Genomic DNA, 20,984 nt, shown 5'->3' on the forward strand with positions numbered 1-20,984 from the left:
ACAGTTGGGCCTCAGAAACAGAAATGCAAGTCCTGTGTCCCATTTGAGCCCTGGGCTCCCTCCTGCCCATCACCCTCCACCATCCAGACTGGCCCTGGAGGCCTCTTGTCAGCTGCACGCCTACACTAACTTCCCACTCCAGGGCTTCATCCACATTTCTCTAGCCAGGTGTGCAAAGGAGTGTCACAATCTCAGTCCAGGCAATACCCAAGTGGGTAAAAGTACAGGTGAGTGGGCAGCTGGAAGGAACAGGATAAGCAGAGGCGTTATGTGGTCCTGTAATTTTGTTGGGGGGTGGTGGTACAGGGGCGGAGACTAGGCAGGGGCTGGAGAAGAAAACATTAAGAGAGGGAACATCACAGACTCCTGAGCAATCAGGGCTGGGCAGCTGAACAGCGCTTAACTGGAGCCACTGGGACGCTGGGCACAATGTTCTTGCCCTCTAAGAAGGACCTCAAGACCGCCCTGGAGGTCTTTGCTCTTTTCCACTGGATCTCCATTGCCTTTATTATCAGTGAGTCTTCAGCCTTTGGTAGGGTGACCAACCATCCTGGTTTGCCTGAGACTGAAGGATTTTAGGGTTGCAGGATGTTCAATGGTCAAACTAGGGTTGTTCCAGCGAAACCAGGAAGGTTGGCCATGGTATTTGTGGGATCTGTGAGTGTCCCTGTGGGCATATGTGTGTGTGCATATGGGTGTGTGCCTATGCAGGGGTGTGTATATGCGCGTGTATGCACATGGGTTTTGCTGCAGGTGTGAGACCTCCTGGGTCTACATTGGGGTGTAGAGGGCATGCTTTGGGAAGATGAGGAGCAGTTCCACTGAGGCTAGCCAAGGAAAAGGGCTTAGCTGCAATCACAGGGACTCAAGCAAACCACCAGTGACAGACAGTTGGGTCAGGTGGCAGACTGAGGCTCTGGAAACCTCGTCCAGAGGAATTTGACCATTTATCCATCCATGTCTTCCAACACCTACACTACGAACACTTGGTCAAAGTTATTTCTATGCTGGCCACTGTGTTCTAAATGCTGAAACAAATCATTACTGTGGGAAGGGGTCCTAGAAAACATTCTCGCCTTTCCAGTGGTTCAGGTGAGTACCGGCTGGAGTCAGGGACATGAATTAAGTGACCTTGTAAACTATCTAGGAATAAAGAATGCAAGTAGGCCCTGGTGCACAGGGCTGCCACAGAGGCATGCCAGTGAATAGGAAGGGTGGGCATTCCTTACCTCACCTCACTTGTTTTCAAATTCCAGGTCTACTACTTACTATCTGTGCAATTGTTAGCAAGGTATTTATCCTTTCTGAGTCTTATTTTCCTCATTTGCAAAGTGAGAGCATTCAGGGTGTATTAATCAGGATGGTCTAGTTATGCCGTGCTGATAAATTTACCCTGAAATCTCAGTGGCTTAACCCAGCAAATGGTTACTTTTTGTTCATGCTGAATGTCCAACATAGGTTGGTGGGAGTCACCGCTCACTGTGGACACTAATACTCAGGCAGATGGAGGCACCACCAAATTGTGTCACTGCAAAATGGAACTTGAGGGATTACCACAGCATGGGAGGGAAAGTGAATGGAGAACTCATCCGCAGTCCTTACTACCTCCACCTAGAAGTGACAGGCAAGAAACCATTAGCTGTCGCCTCACTTTGAACGTCCTTAATTACTGATGAGATTGAGCATCTTTTCATCTTATCAGCAATTAGTATTTCTTTTTCTGTTAACTGCCCATTTATGACCTCTGCCCATTTTTCTCTTGAATTTGAGTTGACTCTTGAAGGACAAATAGGAAATAGACGAAGAAAGGAAGAGCATTTGGGGCAGAGAATGGGCAACACATGGAAAAGCTAGGATGGCAAAGGGCACATAATGCATTCAAGAAGCTGCCAGTGGTTAAGTGAGGTGGAGGGTGAGAAGTACAGAATTGGTGTTCGATAGATATTGAATGAATGAATGAACAAACAAGAGAGGGAAGAAGGAAGAGACTGGAGGAACAGGCAGGGAACAAATTGTATAGGGCTTTGTAAACCATGGAAAGGAGTTTGGACTTTTTCTGAGAGCCATGTGGAGCCATGAGGGAGACTGACACAAGGTGATGGCATCAAAGATTACTCTAGCTCTGTGAAGTAAACTGATCATAGGAAGATAGAAGTGAAAGGGGCAATGCCAGGTAGGAGGCTGTTGCAGTAATCCAGATGGCAGTAATTTGGACCAGGCCATTAGTGATGGTGATGCAGAGAAGAAGAAAGAAGAGGGGAGATTCAAGAAATTGGAGTCGAATTAATAGGACTTGAAGATGGGGACAGGGCATGAGAGAAATGGAGGAAGCAAGACTGAGGGATCAGGTCCCAGTGTGAGGTGGCAGGGGCGCAGGTGGAGCGGAGAAGGGTTAAGGAAGAGAGTGGCTGAAAGGGGATGAGTCCAGGGACAAAATGGACTCAGAGGACTCCTAACTGGAGTTTGACTTTGGGTATACTAAGAAGTACAGAGAGGGCAGGCAGAAGAGCTCTCGGTCCTGGCAGCAGACGTGGGCTGCCAGTGTTTGCCCCTTTCTCACTAGCTCACATAGGGCAAGTGGGGCAATGGCCCTTCGGAGGCCTCTCAGCTCTTCACTCTAGGAGTGCAATTGAATCCATTTGGACCATAAAGGCCTTGAGAGAAGGCCCTCCCAATAAGTGAGGGAAATAGGGCAGATATTGGTATTTTAGTTCCCATGTTGCAGATGAGGAACTGAGGCTCAGCAACGTCTTTGGTCACACACAGTAAGTGGCAGATCCAAGATTCATCACATCACAGGGCACCCTACCTGAGGCCACACTTACAAGATGTCCCCAGCACTGCCTAGGTTTGAGCAGAGCCTAAAGGAAACTGGGAGGTGTCCTCTGGACTAGGCTCATGCCTCTCTTTACTTCTCGAAGAAGTCAGTAGTGTCATATGGTGCTTATCAAAACCCAAGAACTACTGGCCTTTGCTCCACCCTTAATGCTCTTTCCCAAGGCAGTGCTTTTCAACTTTGTTGGTTCTTTCTTCTGGAATTTACTTCCATATTTCTAAATCTTATTATTTGCTGATGTAACAATTTTAGACATTGTCTATTGACTTCCTAATATGGAAGATGAGAATTTGGCTGTATACACTATCACTGGAACTTCCTCTTTCCCCATCCTCCCAAAATTGTTATAGCACAGGTTTTGGTTAAATGCCTAAGACTAGAAAATATGATTCATAACTGAGCTATTTTATAATTGCCTCGTTTCATTTTATTTTTAATGTAATATTTTAAAATCAATTTTTGAATCTAAGTACTAAATATTTTTTAGAAATAAAACTTTTTCTACTTAACATAAGGATTAAAAATACCTAATTCCGGCCGGGCGCGGTGGCTCAAGCCTGTAATCCCAGCACTTTGGGAGGCCGAGACGGGCGGATCACGAGGTCAGGAGATCGAGACCATCCTGGCTAACACGGTGAAACCCCGTCTCTACTAAAAAATACAAAAAACTAGCCGGGCGCGGTGGCGGGCGCCTGTAGTCCCAACTACTCGGGAGGCTGAGGCAGGAGAATGGCGTGAACCCGGGAGGCGGAGCTTGCAGTGAGCTGAGATCCGGCCACTGCACTCCAGCCTGGGCGGCAGAGCGAGACTCCGTCTCAAAAAAAAAAAAAAAAAAAAAAATACCTAATTCCAATCCTAGAAGTATCATCATTGCAATTTGACAAAATAATTTCAAAGTTTATCTGGAAAAAGAAACCGTTGAGATTAGAAAAGAGGAAGCACAGTTGTGAACGTTCCCTATGAAATGTTGGGCAGAAAACTGTTACATAAAAAGCTTCACAGACTCTAGAATTCACAGATAAAATTATTGAGTACAGGTCGGTGGCAGCGGCTCATGCCTGTAATCCTAGCACTTTGGGAGGCTGAGGCAGGTGGATCACTTGAGATCAGGAGTTCGAGACCAGCCTGACCAATATGGCAACACCCTGTCTCTGCTAAAGATACAAAAATTAGCCAGGTATGGTGGTGCACGCCTGTAATCCTAGCTACTGGGGAGGTTGAGGCACGAGAACTGCTTGAACCCGGGAGGTGGAGGTTGCAGTGAGCTGAGATCATGGCACTGCACTCCAACTTAGGCGACAGAGCAAGACTCTGTCAAAAAAAAAAAAAAAAAAAATTGAGTACAGTGGTCTTGAAACAGGCACACAAATTTAATATTTCATAGTGAAGCATCCTAAAGCCATTTAGGGGGTGAGTTTCTTACCACAAAGTGTCAGGAAAATCGTTCATTTCATTCAGAAACTCTAGTTGTAGCCTTACTCATACCATGCACTGAAATGAATTGTAGTTAATTGCTTCATTTTACGTTTCTTTTGTTATCTATTAGAAATCTATTAGTTATCACGAATTCACCCTCTGAATCTCTGCAGACATGTCAATCTCTCAGTATAGGCAAATGCAACAAGAATCTAAGTCCCCCCCATCATTTTATTTCCTTTAGAACATCGCTGCTGGAGCTCAGCATCTTCCTGTTACAATTTGGCCTCATGCACAGCTGTCACCTTCAGGGCCCTTGAGGCACCTTGAGTGCAAAATTTAAGAAAGTGCTCACTCTCAGGGCTGTGCAAGTGATGGGCCAGTACTTGCATGACCTGAGAGTGAGTGTCTTGCTCAATGTTCTGCCCTGGGCACCTTGCTCACCTCTCCCTATCCCTGGCCCTGCTTGCTGCCCTCCTTCATTGGGTCATTTTTTTCCTGGATTCTATGCCTTCCTCTCTCTTGGTTTAATCCCTCATTTTGGTGAAGCACATTCTCCAGTAGTTTTCTGAGACAGGAGCATGGGAGACAAATTATCTGAGACTGTGTGCATCTGAAATTGCCTTTATTCCACTTATATACTTGATTAATAGTTTGACTGCTTATATAATATCTTAACTGTGTCTAGTGTAAGTATTTGAGTCTAGAGTCTGTTTGGTTCAATTTTTCGGGGAACAATCTTCCCATCATCTAGTTGTGTAGGGGAGGAGAGGGAACCTGGGGTTCTAATTCCTTGGCAGACTTTCAACCTGTCCTCCAGTTTTTCTAGCCCTGTGCCTCATCCCTGCCTCTTGTGGCACCTGATGCCTCCAAATTCTGAATCTTTCCTAGATCCTCCAGTGCAAATAGGCTCACATCTTGTAGGCATCCCCCTTCAGGTAACTAGATTTTAATTTTTTTGTTCTAAGTCAGTTACCCCCTCCTTCATCTGCTGTCCTATATGGAAATGTTTTGCTAATATCTCTTATCTGCTGTTGGCATCTCATTAATTCTCTTTCTCCTTGTGGATCTATATTTTAAAAAACATTTTAATGATAATTTTCATGGAGCTCCAGCAAGAAGTCAAGGCAAAAACTTGTGTTCAATCTACGATGTTCAATTTGAAATGTTCTCTGTCTTTTCTAACCTTTTATTGACCTACTTTCCCAAATAATCTTACTTACGGCTGCCTTAAAAACTGAGTTCAGTAATAATTCTGAGTGTGGCTCCCTATGACTCATCTCTAGTAACTCTTCCTAACTACGCTAACCTACAGCGTTCCTGTCTTACTGGAACTTAATACAGCCCAGTACCTTATTCTATTCCGGTTTGTATTTTTCTTTGTTTCTTTGCCATCTGGTGTGCTCCCAACTGGGCTGAAGGTGGGTTTGTGCTTTCCCTGGTATTCCCTTAACTAATGCCTCAGAGAGAAGATATGGAGAGTGGGATGTGAACTGGAGGAAAACTGTTCCAGGATTCCCCACCTCTGGTGGCCCACCACTGGCTCACTGCCACTGACCACACTGCAGGCAGAGCCCAGTGCAGTGCTGGAGCAGGGCGCAGGGAGGAGAGGGCTTACAGTGTGAAGCTCAGCTAGGGAGGAAGACACCTTGGCTTCTAGACCTGAATCAGGTTTCCAAGACCAGATAGGAGAGGGGGCTGGGGACATGGGCAGGTGGGCCAGGTGCTGGGGTGAAGAAGTGAGAGTGTTGAGTGGGTATGTGTGAGAGAGAGTGCATATGACTTTGGGATGGACAGAACTCCAGAGATAGGGTAAGTATGAGGGACCGCTTGAAATTCATTAACTCTGGTCTGGGCTTCCTGCAGCAACCACTGTGACCATTGTCAACCTCTACCTGGTGGTGTTCACACCATACTGGCCTGTCACTGTGCTTATTCTCATCTGGCTGGCTTTTGACTGGAAGACCCCTCAGCGAGGTAAGGGTCCTGCTGGTGCTGTGTTGCCACATGCTCTTTCCCCTTCTCTCATCACAATCCTGAGAGGCTCTGGCCAATTCCCAGACAGCCCTTTAGCCTGTCCCTCCCTGGGCTAGAGAGGCTGAGGGAAGGGGTCCTTTTAATGTGGTAGAAAGGCCCAGATCAGAACTGGAGTAGGTTAGGGGAGGGGCAGCTAGTGAAGCAGAAGCTAGGCCTGTCCTAAATTGCCCTGATATGCCCACCTTCGTTGCCACTTAAGAGGCCAGGAAACAGCAGGGGGTGAGAGCACCCTAGGGCAGGCCCACAGTGGGAATGGACAAAGCTTGGCTGCATTGCCTCTGTTTTCAGGCGGCCGCCGGTTTACCTGTGTGAGGCACTGGCGCCTGTGGAAACACTACAGGGATTACTTCCCTCTCAAGGTCAGTAGCCCCAGGTCCCCACTCAGGCCTGGGCTCAGCCCCAACTTCAGTGCTAGGAGTTGGGTCAGGCTAGGGGTGGAGGGCGCCATCTACATTGAGGCTCTTGAGAATGACGCCCCCTGGAGTTGTACATTGGGCAATCTGCATGGCTAGACCTAGCAGTCCTTTTCTTTTCAGATCTCTGCCCAAAAGAGGAGTTCTCTACCCTGGGGATAGCCCTCCTGATTCTACTTTCTTCCGCAGCTTCTGAAGACTCATGACATCTCCCCCAGCCGCAACTACATCCTCGTCTGCCACCCTCATGGGATCTTGGCCTGTGGATGGTTTGGCCACTTTGCCACAGAGGCCTCAGGCTTCTCCAAGATATTTCCTGGCATCACCCCTTACGTGCTCACACTGGGAGCCTTTTTCTGGATGCCTTTCCTCAGGGAATATGTAATGTCTGCAGGTAAGTTGGCTCCTAGGACACAAAGCCAAAGAAAAAATGGCTCCCCAAGGGAGAAGTGTAGGGGGATGCATGAGAGCAAGGCCAGCTCCCGATCCGTTCTGGTCTGAAACAGCTATCATAGGCTCACTTGCCTGATGTGAGGTTCTTTGCACTGTCCCTCCTTTGAAGCAGTAGAGAGGAAATGTAGGGGTTTGGGAAGTGGCCAATGGCTGTTTGGGTTTTTCTATCCACCAGGGATCTGCTCTGTAAGTCAATCCTCCATCGACTTTCTGCTGACTCATAAAGGCACAGGCAACATGATCATTGTGGTGGTTGGTGGACTGGCTGAGTGCAGATACAGCCTGCCAGGCTCTTCCACCCTGGTCTTGAAGAACCGGTCTGGTTTTGTGCGCACGGCCCTTCAGCATGGGTAAGGACAGCTCCAGTCCAGGCTGGGGGAAGGGATCCAAAAGTGTTGCAGGGAAAGAAGAAGACGGGGTTTTGAGGAAAGGACATCCACAGAGAGAGAAGGAAGTATACAATACATTCTTATGAACTATGGTCATCAGGAAGATAATTTTTTTTGTCAATTAAAAAAATAAATAAGTTAAAAAAAAAAAAAAGAGGGAGGAGGAAAGCCACCTCTGGGTTGAAGAGCTGAGACCAGGTCCTGGAGGCGTTTCTGCTGAAGTAGAAAGGGCAGAGGGCCAGCCCTGAGCCTGTTCTCCCTCACAGCAGCCTCTCATCTGGGCCGGTCCCTCTATACAAGGGGACTGGCAACAACTCTGTCTCAGAGAGAGCCAAGCTTAGCTTGTGTTAAAGTGAAGAAAATCAACTGGCATGGCCCTTGGGTCTTAACCTTCCACCATTTCAGACCCAGGGGTTCCCAGGAGGGTCTGAGCTTGCCTCCTCCTTTAGCTTACTACTGCTTTGCCCCCACAGGCAGCCAGGGGTAGGCCATGGAGCTCCCAACTTGGATCTAGGCACAGCTGGACTGAGGTCTGAGAAGCCTGTAGGCAGACCCAGGGATCACGGGCCGTCAGCGTGTCTGGCATTTGACAAAGTCCCTACCTTTCTGGGCTTCACAGGATATGCTTTTGCTCTGCAGGGTGGCTCTAATACCTGCGTATGCCTTTGGGGAGACGGACCTCTATGATCAGCATATTTTCACACCTGGTGGCTTTGTCAACCGCTTCCAGAAGTGGTTCCGGAGTATGATACACATCTACCCCTGTGCTTTCTATGGACGTGGCTTCACCAAGAAATCCTGGGGCCTTCTGCCCTATAGTCGGCCTGTAACCACCATTGGTGAGTGGGCCTTTCTGCTGGCAGCCTCAGTCTAGGACACAGGATCTAGCTCTGAGGCTGAACCTCAGCTCTGACTCTGCTCAGAGGCAGGGAGGCTGGCTAGGATGAGTGGCAGCTTTTTGAGGTGAGGATGGGGATAGTCTGGGCTTGAGGCCTGGGGCCTATTCTGAGGAATGAGCTATTCTGATGCTTTTCTCTTTTCCTTCATTGTCTCCCCTGGCAGTCGGGGAGCCTCTACCAATGCCCAAGATTGAGAATCCAAGCCAGGAGATCGTGGCTAAATATCACGCACTCTATATTGATGCCCTACGTAAACTGTTTGACCAGCATAAGACCAAGTTTGGTATCTCAGAGACCCAGGAGCTGGAGATAATTTGACAGACATCCCCAGCAGCCTTCATCCTGGCTGGAAGGTATGGACCCAGTGAGAACAGGAGGACAAGAGTCACCTATGGGGCTCCCGCTCCTGATTTGACCAGTCCTCCTTATGGGGAGGGCCTGTTCATTTGCTCGTTTTCTGCACTCCTTTTCCCACTTCATTTCTTTTTCCTTCCAGCTCTTTTCTGCCCTTTCTTTGCAGCTACAGGAGACAGAGTCCCAAGAAACAGGGAAGAGCCTAGGGGAGAGGTGCCCTGAAGGCACTTTGGTGCCAGCATTGAAGAAAACAATGGACAAAATAAAAAGCCCATGTTCTGATACTGCGTGTGCACCCACTCCTCTGTTTCAAGGGCTCTGGGATCCCTGCGCATGTCTCTCCTTCTCTAGCTGTCAAACAGCCCCATCTCCTGGCATTGAGCCCCATCTCCTGGCATTGAGCCCCATCTCCTGGCATTGAGTCCTACTTCCTACAGGAGTAGGACTGGGACCTGCAGAGCCAGTGGGCTTTGAGTTCAAGCTCCACCAACTTCAAGCCACGTGACTGTGAGGCAATCAGTCACCTCTGAGCCTCCTTTCTTCATCTATAAAATGAGACTAACAATCTGTCCCCTGCTTACCTCAAAGGCTGTTGGGAAGATGAAACAATATTGGATGTGATTGAACTTTATAAACTGGAGAGCTACGTGAACCATTTTCTTTTCCAACCATTTTCCTCATTTCCTGTCCCTGAGCAAACAATGCCCTAAATACCCTCTGCTACCCACTAGCCCGCACTCAGTTTCCGCCTCATAAAGCTATAACAGAATAGGTTGGACTCAGGCCTAATTTTCTCTGTTGTTCCCTCAGCAACTTGCCTATACTTGCGTGGCCCTATAATTCTGCCCTTTGTTTGAGAGTCAGCCAGCCTGCTCAGGATGGAAATGAGGCGCCTGGCTTTTAGCAGCCATAAAGAACTCTCCTTCTGAATGGCAAGTCTCTCAGACTCTTGGTCTAATGGCTGTTGCAATGACAGGCTACAACATTTGGCTCACAGCCCTCTCATTCCATTCCTCTTGGGTGGGTGCCATTTGGTCCAGTGATTTACCTGCATTACGTTCGTCAGTTTGGTCTACAACATCCTGCGTGTTTACTGCAGTGTGAGCTGCTGCCTCTACCCTGGGTGCCTGCCTCATGTGATGATTTGTATACAGTGGCCAAAGACATGCTTCTGCTTTTCTGCTGTCTTTGTTACTTGTTGTGCCAGAGATTACATTTTCCCTGAGCTTCCATAAAGTGTTTTTAAACAGTCTGCAGCTTTCCTGTGACTGGTTTCCTCAAAACAAAACAAAACAAAACAAAACTCTAAGGTGGCTAGAGGACCAGCCTGGGCTGCAACACCCAGCCCATGCATACCTGGCCATTGCAGATTTGTCGTGGTCTACTGTGTGCACATTGCTCCACCTATACAATGGCACGGGGGTGGGCCCGGGGAAGCCAAAAGATTGGTGGGGGCCGGGGGGGAAAGGTGCTGGGATTGTGAAAAGCGCCAGACCTCTCTTGAGCTACGTGTTCTTGAGCTGCTATCAGGTCTTCTTCCTGTGAGCCTCTTCCCTATTGATTTTAGCTCAGGATGGATGGAGGGCAAAATAGGCAAATACTACTTTTCCAGGTAACAGCAGCCTTGGCTGGGAAGGAATCAGACCAGGCTGGCACACTTACTAGTTGGGTAACTCTGGGTGAGTGACTTAAATTCGTTAAGTGTTGGTTTCCTCATATGCAAAATGAGCTGGAGGCTGGGTCTACCCAAGCTATTTGGGGCCCAGGCCTGAAGTGTATTTTGTAGATGCCACATTCTTAAGCTGAGAGTCAGTTCTGTGTATTGCTGCCCCCGGACAATGTTCCTTTTGGCAGGACATCTAGCCTGCTTGTCATGTGGTCACAGAAGACCTAAGGCAAGCTTGTCTACCCTGTGGCATGCGGGCCAGGACGGCTTTGAATGGGGCCCAACACAAATTCATAAACTTTCTTAAAACAGTATGAGAATTTTCTGTGACTTTTTTTTTTTTTTTTTTTTTTTTTAGTTCATCAGCTATCATTAGTGTTAGTGTATTTTATTTGTGGCCCAAGACAATTCTTCTTCTTCTGACCTAAGGTAATGGGGATGTGGGAGTGTGGTCTGAGGCACAGAGAGGATGTGGGATGTTCCAACAGGAAATTCAGACCATCTTCTTTCTGTTGCTGCCTTTGAAATGGGTGCCTTGGTCCTTCCCCTAGCTCATGTGTGGCGTCATTTGCAAAGAAGCACTTAACATGTAGGAAGTGCTCACGCGGATATCAAGAACAGATAGGGAAAGCGCTTTATTTGCAAAGAATAAACCATTAATTTACACAAACTTACATCCCAGTTTATATACATTATATATAGTTTATATACACAGTATCTCACACTGGATGCTGACCCCCAAAAGCAGCATTGGGCCTGCTCCAGGCCATTCTCACAACAAAGCCCACCCCCTAATATCAGAGCTGGAGGAGGAATATAGAAATGACACACCCCGAGCCCTCCTGGAGAGAGACCTGAAATGGATTAAAAGACAAAAATCAGCTTTATTCTTTGTGCTCACAGGGCCTAGAGGAGCCTCCAGGCAGGGATGGGTCCTGAGGCAGCATTACAGTAGCCTAAGGACTTGCTGGTACTGGGCCAGTCTCCTGCTTTCCAGTCCAGAAGCTAGAGCTGGGAGAATGCCTTGAGAGGAGGAAGAGTTCTGATGAAGGCTGCAGCTACTCCCTGCCTGGCCAGGCTCCTGAAAGGGCCAAGTACTTCCATCCTGGAGTTTGTGGGTGGAAGAAAGAAGATGGCCATGTGGGACAGGAACTGCTTTATCCCCTCAGTCTGCTGACTCTAGAGGTTGGGGCTTGCTCACCACTTGGGGCAGGTCATCTTCCCTCTCTGGGCCTCAGTTTCTACATAAGTAACAGGGTGGAATCTAGGTTGGGCTAGATTCCCTCTAAGGGCCTTTTTAGCTCTAAATTTCTCTGAATCTATTTGCGTCCACAGGAAGTTACATAAACACACACGCTCATACATGGATCAAAGTCTTTGTTTACCTCCAGGGTTCCTAGCTCTTTCCTGTTCAGTAAAAGAAATTTGGCTCAGGATGGACGAAGCGGGAAATAGGCAAATACTACTTCTCCAGGTAACCAGTAGCCGAGCAGCCTCTGCCAGCTGTCTTTTGTGCCAGCTTGGCTGTTGAAGCCCAAGTAGCTGGCAGAGACTCCTGCCATGCAATTCTCCTTCAAACCTCTGTCATCTGCTTGCCCACAAATGTCCTTGTCCCATTCTCCATGCTAGCATTGGTCCTCTGGCAAACTCACACCAGCATAATTCCAAACTGTACATCTATTTGCACATTCTCTCATCAGTAAATTGTTTTGTCACTTTGCCGCCAATGACTTAGCAGCAATAGGGCTCCCCAGCTACCTATTGCTTCCCTCATCATCCCTTGCCCCCTGGAGTTCCTTTGGAGGGTTCAGAATGAATCAAGGGTCCAGTGGAGATCTTATTTCCTTTATCATCCCCTCCATGTCCGGAGAATAGAATGGTATCAGGATGCCCTGTAGGGGCACAATTAGGAAGACTTTTCCTCCTCTCTCCTCACATCTTTCTGGCCTCAGAACCAGTCCTCTTTCAGGTCTTCCCTCCATCCCTGAGAGACCCTGGTAGTATCAAAGTCTCTAAGGTATGGTGGAAAGAGATAAGGAGTCACACTAGTAGTTGTGGGAAGCAAGCTGGCTCCTGTAAGCTGTCTGTAGGGTAATGGAAGGAGGACCTTGCCCACAGTAGGGGCTCCACACATGATGGTTGGCTGGTTCCTAGGATGGGTGAAAGAACATAAAGGCCACCAGCTCTGTGGGTCCCAGAGGCCTGCTGCTTCAACAAGGTGCCAGAAAGATTCTTCTGAACACAAGAGCTCTAAGGTTGATGGCTGCTTCCCAAAGGAATGCCTGACTCCTTTTGCCACAGAGCCCCTGGCAGCCAAGAGGACAGGTATTACCGTCGAGGAATGAAAACGGGCATCTCTGGGTTTCTCCCTAGAGCCCTCAAGGATTTCAGTTCCAAATTACCACTTTTATTCGTTCTCTTTAGACCTCAAATTCCACACAGTGCTGTGGTATAATGGAACAACTTTGGAGTCAGACCTGGCTGAAGCTCCAGGTCTGCGGCTTAAACTGGTCAAAACGCTCTGAGAGTGCTACCTCACTAAGACTCATCTAAACAATGATGTTTGTCATATTATCAGCCTTGCCTTCCTCAAAAGAGATAATAAAGGAGAAATTATTTTCCAAATATGAAGGAGAGGTTCTTGTTGGTTTCTGCTACAACTGCAGACTGTCCAAGGCACTTTATAGGAGTTAGGGACAGACACATGCCTGGAGTTCACCTCACCTTGGGTTGCAAGGCTGTTGTTAGCAACCAGACAATGGAGGCCTAGCCCATCACCTCTCACCCTGACCCTTGAAGGGCCAAGCAGTGTGGTTGCTTAGAAAGGGAAGGCACAGCCGAGAAGTAAGTACCCTCTGTTCTCGATGAATTTCAGCTGCCTGAAGGAACTTATTCCCCATCTCCTGAAAAGGAAACACATTTCAGGAACAAGAGGAGCAGACTGTACAAGGCTGGCCTTCCCAGGTTTGGGCTGGACCTAGCACTCAGAAGCCAGGCTGAGCCAAGGCACTTTGAAGTAAGGCCCTTGAGGGTCCTACCACATGATCTAGTGGGAAGCTTGGGGTTTAGGGGAAGGTGCATTTGGACCTGAACTAGGGGGCAGATCCCTGCTCAGTGCCTAGACACTGGCTTCTCCTGAGTCTGGCTTCACAGGAGCAGCATGAGCATCTGTGGTGACCATGCTCTGCTATGGCTTTTTGAAGCCAGAGTGAAGAAAGACTGGGTCAGTATGGCATCAGCAGCTGGCCTTTCAGGTAAGGCCTGGCCTAATGTCCACTTGTGTTGCAGCAAACTGGAACAAAATCCCTCTGTCCTATCCTCACCCCTTGCCCTTTCTAGGCCAGGTAAAAAGGCTCTGCCTTGCTAATGCCCAGGAGCAGCCTAGGGTTTGGGAATTTAGAAGGCTGTGGTGAGGGCCACCTGCTAAGAGTCACAAGTACTAGAAATGGAAGGGACTTCTGGAGGTCATCCAGTCCAACCCTTTGTCTCCAGACAGAATTGATTAGGAATGGATGAAAAACATTTGTACTGTTTAATAAACGACAAATTCTCTTTGTGCCCAGGTAAGCTAAAGAATATCCCAGACTCACATGAGCACAGGTCCCAGGTTAGGCACCTGTTTCAGACAGAGGTAGGCTCTGTGGAGAAAGAAGGCAGGAGTTGTAGTCAGGCTGGGAATGGGGGCAACTAGGTGACCCCAGGGAGTTTTCTGAGTGTGGAGCACAGCTGTAAATAAAATGAGAGACGTGTGACCCAAGGACGGATTCAGGGTCTTATGCGGGCGGGTTTGTGGCCATTCCCTGTGATTGTTCCAAGGCAGAGCAAACTTCCCCTTCCCAAAGCCCAGCAAGCTGCCACAATGTAGCTGTCAGCCGGAGTGGGAAGAGCACTCCGACCCTCCTGCAGGCCACAGTATAGAGCAGAAAGAACATCCCCACTGCCAAGGATGCTCTCTTGGCAGGTTTCTCTCATGGTCTCTTGCCAAAAGCACCTGCCTTTTCCCTCTCTGGCCTTCTCAGGCTGCAATGCTACCTTCCCACTCCACCCCCACCACCACCCTACCCAAGAGAGGAGCAGCAGCCCCTTGGGATCAGATGTCCACCCCCAGAGTCTGGAGTGCACCTCTGCTCTCTCTGGCCTGCTGCCCTGGATCCTCATTTTAGTGCAACAAACAATAGATCTGACAACAGGGACCTCGGGGTTGAAGAGTCACGCCATAAGCCAGTCAACATGGAAGCAAAGAAGGTCCTGCTTCATGTAAACCCTGGGGCTCCATCAACTGTCCTGTTAACTCAAGGTCATTTTGGAAAGTCAAGCAGGCCTTGTCACCCTGGAGTCACTGGGGAATAAATAGCACTGAGGCATTTCTCTCTGTGGCTGCAACACCAATATACCTCACTCCACAGCAGCACTTAGAGGTTCTGGGAGTCCTGGCTCCCAAACCCAGGGAAGGGGCACGGACAGAGGCAAAATGGGGGGAATCTAGGATGCAGGGGCTTCACCCAGCCTGATGGCCCCAAAGAAGGTGGTGTGCTTGCTCATGTTGATGGAGATGTCAGCGTGCACCATCTTGACGGCGATCTTCTGCCGGGCTTTGAGGAGGCAGACGCCTGCGGTATAGCAAGTGTTGTAGTTGGTCTTGCCCGTCTCGATGCTGCGTGTGCACTGCAGGAAGGGCTTCTCATCCACCACCACCTCATAGCTGGCAAAGTCAGTGAAGTTGATGTAGTATACCTGAGTGAGAGGCAACAAGAAGGGATTGGGGAAGAGAGGAAAGAGAGGGTGGGGGGCCCTCCCTGTGGTGAATTGACAGAATCTTCTCAGATGAGCTGCCAGCATACCCCATGGATGGGGCAGTGCCATGTGAAGGCGTGCTAGCTGGCCAACAGGAAAGGCAGGGTGACAGGCGGATGCACTGCCCTTCCCCTAGTCCATGGGGCTCAGCTGGTTGAGCAAACCTTTCTTACAACAGCACACCTGTCGTAAACTCTGTAAGGCTAAGAACCATGCCCTATTTGCAGCTTCACCATGCCCCTGTACCCCCACCCACCCCTGCCCCAGCTCTGACACGAAGCAGAGTGCCCTGCACATAGCAGGTGTGCACACAGTGCCGTAGACACAAACCGACTTCCACTCTTGAGCCCCGCGGACTATTTGTGGAGAAACTTAGAAGTCACTGATTCCCCAGAGGTCATATAACAACTTGCGATTTCTTCAGCTCCTTAACAGAAGCTCATTCAGCTTGCACCACCCCTCCCCTGTGCCTGGACTCCCCTCACTGATTCACAGTACCCCTTGAGCCTCCCATTTGATGATTAAGGAAACAGGTCCAGAGAGATGGAGAGCTAGCTACCGCAAACAAGACAAAGAATTTGGAAAAGCCCAGGCCCCTGACTTTGTGGCCAGAAGGAAGCACTAACTTATGCTCAGTGGCCTAATGTCATGGGGATTTTCCCAGCCTGCATGGGCCACTCTCAATTCTCTCCTAGGCTCAGAAAATTAATTTTTCCATCCTTCACTACCCTTATCCATCATACCTCACACCAAGTTGTGATCTGCCCTCCCCCACCACCGCCCCCACTGCCCCCACCACATGGAGCTTGGCTCATAGGACATCAGGGTTATGCCCATGTGCCCCATGGGTGTTGGGACTCTCAGATATCACTGTAAATCTTTTTATGAAAGGTCACTCCCTCCATCAGCTCTTCAGCTGGGAACAGCATATTTGGGTGCCACATATGGATCAGGACCGAAGCTACACCGGGGTGCTCAGTGTGCCTAGCAAATGCTTGTTAGCCCACCTTTGCTGGCCGCTCTCCTGTGACACCCATGTGTTGGTTCCATAGTCCTTCTGCCCACCTGCCTGCTTGCTGCCCACCCCACAAAAGTCCCAACCTCATGGCTCATCTTCCTCTATCTCCAAGGAGCCATCCCCGTGGAGGCAAACAATCGGGGAATGGAAGTAGATGGACACTGGCGGACTTGGGGAGCGGGCCCAGGGCAGGAAGAGGACAAAAGCAGAGGGAGAAAGGGCTGGGAGAATAACAGCAGGAAGGAGGCAAGAATAGAGGAATAGAAAGATAGGGAAACAAATGGGAGAAAGAGGAAGGAAAGACAGTCAGAAATCTTTTTGAGGTGGAAAGAAAGTCTGCAGGAGCACTATTCATTATAACGCCCGAGCCAGCAGTGTTGAGGGGAGGGGTTCTCAGTAACCCTGGAACTGACTTTCAAAGAATATACTGAGACCAAGTTCAAGTTTGGCAGTGGAGCCAAACAGCTCGGAGGGTAAACAGGGGCCTGAGGCCCTGCAGGAGGGAATCAGATGGCAGAATGTAGGAGGGGCCTTTTTCACAGTTTTTCAATAATATTTGGCTAGGGAAAAACAAAACAAAACAAAACAAAACAAAACAAAACAAAACAAAACAAAACAAAACGAAACAAGCTGGCCTCCTCTCTCTTTCCTTCTTTCAACTCCCTCTCAGTGCCGCCCTCCCACCCCCTCACCCAAAGCAGGAAGTTAGCCATTGGATGGTCTTGGCTGGCTCCACAGTGCCCCTATGTGGTCTGCACCGGATCTGCATTCTGGATATAAGAAGAGTTAGGCCTAAGACCGTACTCACTTCTACCTGACTATAGATGAAGTAGGTGCCGTCCACCAGTACCTCCAGCTCCCCGCTGCGGGGATGTAGCTTAAACACCTTGGGGTTCATAGTGATGCGAGACCAGTCATTGAGCACTCCACCTGAAAGATCTCAGTATGAGAGAAGGGCAGTCACTCAGTACATGTCAGAATAATCGAGGCAACAGAAAATAAATACCAAGGAGTTCACGACCCCCAACCCTATCCCAGTGCAACCAGGGTAGCCTAGAAGGCCAAACTTTAAGAAGAGCATTTGAAAGCAGAGAAGCTGTTCTGTTTGTAAAGCAGCTGCCAGGCCTGCTTCAGGGCTCCTGGGCTCCTGTCTGTCTTTATACTTCCTTTCTTGACCCTTGCATCTGGAAGGGTCTTTAACCATTACCTTCTAGCTGGAATTTGCCAGAGGAGGATGAGAGTGGGCATGCTGCCCTATTTTCTTTGTTGTTATGGGGCCTGCACAGGCAAAATTCAGACACTGAGTGGCAGGCTAGGTCTTATTATTCAATTTTACTTTCCCAGTCAGAGCTCCTGAATTCCTCTTGTCTCATAGGTTCATGGGTTTTCTCTTTCTCCTTAAGAGATTCTTTTTTTATGGTTCTTCCACACCCACAGCTTTCTGGAAAGCCTCCCTGGGAGGAAACCACTCAGCCCACTGTCTATCTGGAGAACCTTAGGGATTAGAGATGATTCAGACTCCACGGCAGCTGGGGCTACTGACCACCAGTACCAGGGCCCCATAGGTGAGAGGGATCCTTATGAGAGTGAAAGATAGACTGGCAGGCTGCAACAGAGCCAGCCGGGAGGATAGGAGCCGAGGCACCCTTGGCAAAACATCTGTCTCAGCTCCACCCCAGGCAGGGGTGGAGGGGCAGTCGCATTCCTTTGGACAGTGGAAGCCAGCGTGTGAGGGTGGAGGAAAATCTTCTCTTTCCATCCTGCAGAAAGAGGAATGTTCCTTCCCACCATGAGAGGAGGACATCCAAGCCCAGGGAGCCTTTTCCCTTCTAAGTCATCCATCCTGCACCCAAGAAATTATATTTTATAAGTCCATCTTTGGTCAGTTTCAGTAGGCCTGTCTCTCTGAGGGATGAGGAAACAGGTTTTCTGGAAAAGGTGACCATCTTTCCTTGAGGTGGTAAGTAGATGGGCTAGGAGTTAGGAGGAACTGCCCTGGCTCTGTCCCATCAGTGGACCACTCTGCATGACGTCCTCCAATCCCTGACCCCATCACTTCTTCTTCTTCTTTTTTTTTTTTTTTGAGAGGGACTGTCACTCACTCTGTCACCAAGGCTGGAGTGCAGTGGTGTGATCTTGGCTCACTGCGACCTCCACTTCCCGGGTTCAAGTGATTCTCCTGTCTCAGCCTCCCGAGCAGCTGGAATTACAGGTACGTGCCACTATGCTCAGCTAATTTTTGTATTTTTTGTGGAGACGGAGTTTCACCACGTTGGCCAGGCTGGTCTCAAATTTTGGCCTCAAGTGATCCGCTCCCCTCGGCCTCCCAAAGTGCTGGGATTACAGGTGTGAGCCACTGCACCCCACCCCCATCACTTCTTCTGGTCATACTAAGGGTCAGCACAGACCGCTTCTGAGGATTGGCCCAGAGGGGCTGGAAACAATCCTACTGTGTGGCAGTGGGAGCAAAATCAGTGGCTGCTGGCACAGAAGAAACACTATCTGTCTAGATACCCAAACAAATCTATTTTGGCCTGTCTCTGGCCTCCCTGGACAGGTGGGGATCATGGCCCACTCAGGGCCTTGTGGTCCCCAGCAGGACCAATTGGGTTTTGGTGCCATTCTCTTCCTATTTACACTTCTGAGGCTACTAAGTCAGACATGGAGGTGGCAGTCAGGGAAGTAACTAAATACAGTCATTAAGGAAACTCAGGACAGCCAGTTCAGGACTGACTGAGTTCTTAGAAACTGTCCCCAGGTAGCTGTTTTTTTTTTTTTTTTTTTAACCTTCCTTTACCGTTTCTGTACTCAAAACCCCTCCCTTCCACTCCAAGCTCTGTAAGCATCTAGCATCTTGGTTAGCTTGCTGCTTCCCAAGGCTCCTGGGGGTTCACGCATTTTAGGCTTTGTGCACTCTGGGGACTGGACATTATTCCAAAGTGCTGTTCTTTCATGAATGTTCATGTCTCTTTGGGGGAAGAAAATGAACCTTATCATTCAGTGGAGTGTACATACATATCACTGAAGTAGCATAGGGGAGAGGAGAGAGTCAGAAAGATGTAGTTTTGAATCCTGGCTCCTAAACTAACTTGACTAAGAAATATTGGGAAAATTAATTAACCTCTCTGAACTTCACTTTCTGTCTTTGTAAAAAGGAGCTCATACCTACCTCACAGGGTGGTTGTGAGGACTGGATGAAATTAAAGACAAAGAAAGCATGCTGAAAACTCTAAAGTATCATACAATATGAGGCAGCATGATTTATTAATGTATTATCCAATCTCTCTGGGACTCTGTTTCCCCATCTGTTAAATGCGGGGATTACGATAAATCAGTGTTTCTTAAACCCATTAAACACATTCTCCCTTTTGATAGACACTAGCATCTTCAACTCCCTGGAGATTCTAACATGCCCCACTTGCCCTGAGAGAAGCAGCCCGTCTGCCCACCTGCGTAGATCCATCAGACAAGAAGAATTTAATTTTACATTGTTTTACTTTCTATAATTTGTATTGTGAAAATATTAATCTAACTACACATATCTCCATGGTGGCTCTGATATAAACTCCATCGCCTGAGAATGCCTGGGCTAGATGATGTCTCAAGTCCCTTTCAGCTCCGTAATCAGTGATTCTAAATGCAATTTGGGTGTAGCAACTGGTCTTGATGCCAGCAATTGCTCAGGACAGCCAGTAGAGGGCATGATGGAGCAAAGAATGACTTCGTATGCCAAGGGTACCTCAGGGCCCTGGGAGGAACTAGGCTGGGTGATTATTTGGAGGTTGGGGAGGAGGAAGGGGAGAAGCTCCTCTTTGGGAGAGAGCCTATTTTGATTCTTACCATTCTTGACTTGAATTGCTGACCCTTGGCCCTGTAGATGCACCACAGCTGGCTGGCAGGATGAGAAGGATAGAGAGTAGTCACTATGAGTAATGGCTGCTTGCTCAGTCACCGGTCCCATGTTTCCATCCTGGTTTCTAGTCTTCTATTGTAATCCAATTCTGATCCCTCTCCCCTCTCTTGGGATGTTACTGACTACGTTTCTACTAGAGGGTAATATGATTTTGTAGCTCTACCGCTTGCTAGCTATGTGACCTCAACCAAATGTAATGCCTCTGAGCCTCATTTCCCTAACTGTAAAATGGGGATTATAAGAATGTCTGGCCTCTCTCACAGGGATGTCTAAAGATCAAATGAGGTGATGGATATAAAATTGCCCTGCAAGCCGTCAAGCACTGTGCAGCTGTGTAGATTTATCACTGTGGCCACACAGCTGTGGCGAGGGAGGCTGAGATGAGACAAGGCAAGGCAGCAGAACCTGCCAATAGAGACAGATTAGGAAGCTCAAAGACTGGGAGGAGCTCTTCAGGCCATTAAGGCAGACGCCCAGGCTAGGCTGGGCCTGGAGCTGGCTGGCTGTTTTTCAAGGACATACTCTTCAACTCTTCAGGTCCGGATCCCAGGTGGTCTGAGAGCCGACAAGGTGTCTGGGGTGGCTGGGGAGTTGGAGGCTCAGGTGAATAGGTCTGACTGGCAGCTTATTTCAGCTGACTACTGGGCCTGGCTATGGTGACCCTGGGGTCTCCTGTGGAATGAGGAAAAATGATCCTGGCAAGACACCCTTTCCTTAGCTAAAAACATGCCCTGGGGCAAAGCTTTTCTATTCATAGAGATGGGAGGGGGCTGTGAGTGAAAACCCTCAGAATCTC

At 48.7% G+C, this 20,984-nt stretch overlaps 2 protein-coding genes across 4 annotated transcripts in view; one reads left to right on the top strand and one right to left on the bottom strand.

The window, feature by feature from the left end:
• The first annotated feature begins 429 nt into the window (after nucleotides 1-429).
• AWAT2 (acyl-CoA wax alcohol acyltransferase 2) lies at nucleotides 430-10,049 on the top strand. Its single transcript, XM_025373138.1, has 8 exons — nucleotides 430-514; nucleotides 6,119-6,229; nucleotides 6,578-6,648; nucleotides 6,892-7,096; nucleotides 7,331-7,505; nucleotides 8,184-8,383; nucleotides 8,607-8,796; nucleotides 8,940-10,049. The coding sequence occupies exons 1-7, from the start codon at nucleotides 430-432 to the stop codon at nucleotides 8,759-8,761; spliced, it is 1,002 nt and encodes a 333-aa protein (XP_025228923.1). The 3' UTR covers nucleotides 8,762-8,796; nucleotides 8,940-10,049.
• Nucleotides 10,050-11,074: 1,025 nt separating this feature from the next.
• The window catches only part of EDA (ectodysplasin A), a 435,590-nt gene continuing 425,680 nt past the window's right edge, over nucleotides 11,075-20,984 (bottom strand). The window contains exons 6-8 of one of the 3 annotated variants that reach the window (XM_025372254.1): nucleotides 20,116-20,167; nucleotides 17,090-17,205; nucleotides 11,075-15,197 (exon numbers count right to left, since the gene is read on the bottom strand). In XM_025372254.1, coding sequence (XP_025228039.1) covers nucleotides 14,946-15,197; nucleotides 17,090-17,205; nucleotides 20,116-20,167 — 420 coding nt within the window. In that variant the 3' untranslated portion in view covers nucleotides 11,075-14,945. Of the gene's footprint in view, nucleotides 15,198-17,083; nucleotides 17,215-20,115; nucleotides 20,168-20,984 lie in introns of all 3 variants that reach the window. The other 2 variants (XM_025372253.1, XM_025372252.1) reach the window with 2 other exon arrangements.

This window comes from Theropithecus gelada, chromosome X, assembly GCF_003255815.1.
Source record: "Theropithecus gelada isolate Dixy chromosome X, Tgel_1.0, whole genome shotgun sequence".
In the NCBI taxonomy this organism is placed as follows: domain Eukaryota; kingdom Metazoa; phylum Chordata; class Mammalia; order Primates; family Cercopithecidae; genus Theropithecus; species Theropithecus gelada.

What these genes read in the sequence shown, in the direction of transcription:
- AWAT2 (XM_025373138.1), top strand. Translation starts at nt 430, where the DNA reads ATGTTCTTGCCCTCTAAGAAGGACCTCAAGACCGCCCTGGAGGTCTTT. An exon ending in CTGGAAGACCCCTCAGCGAG is followed by an intron (nt 6,230 to 6,577) that starts GTAAGGGTCCTG and finishes CTCTGTTTTCAG; the next exon opens with GCGGCCGCCGGTTTACCTGT. An exon ending in CGCACGGCCCTTCAGCATGG is followed by an intron (nt 7,506 to 8,183) that starts GTAAGGACAGCT and finishes TTTGCTCTGCAG; the next exon opens with GGTGGCTCTAATACCTGCGT.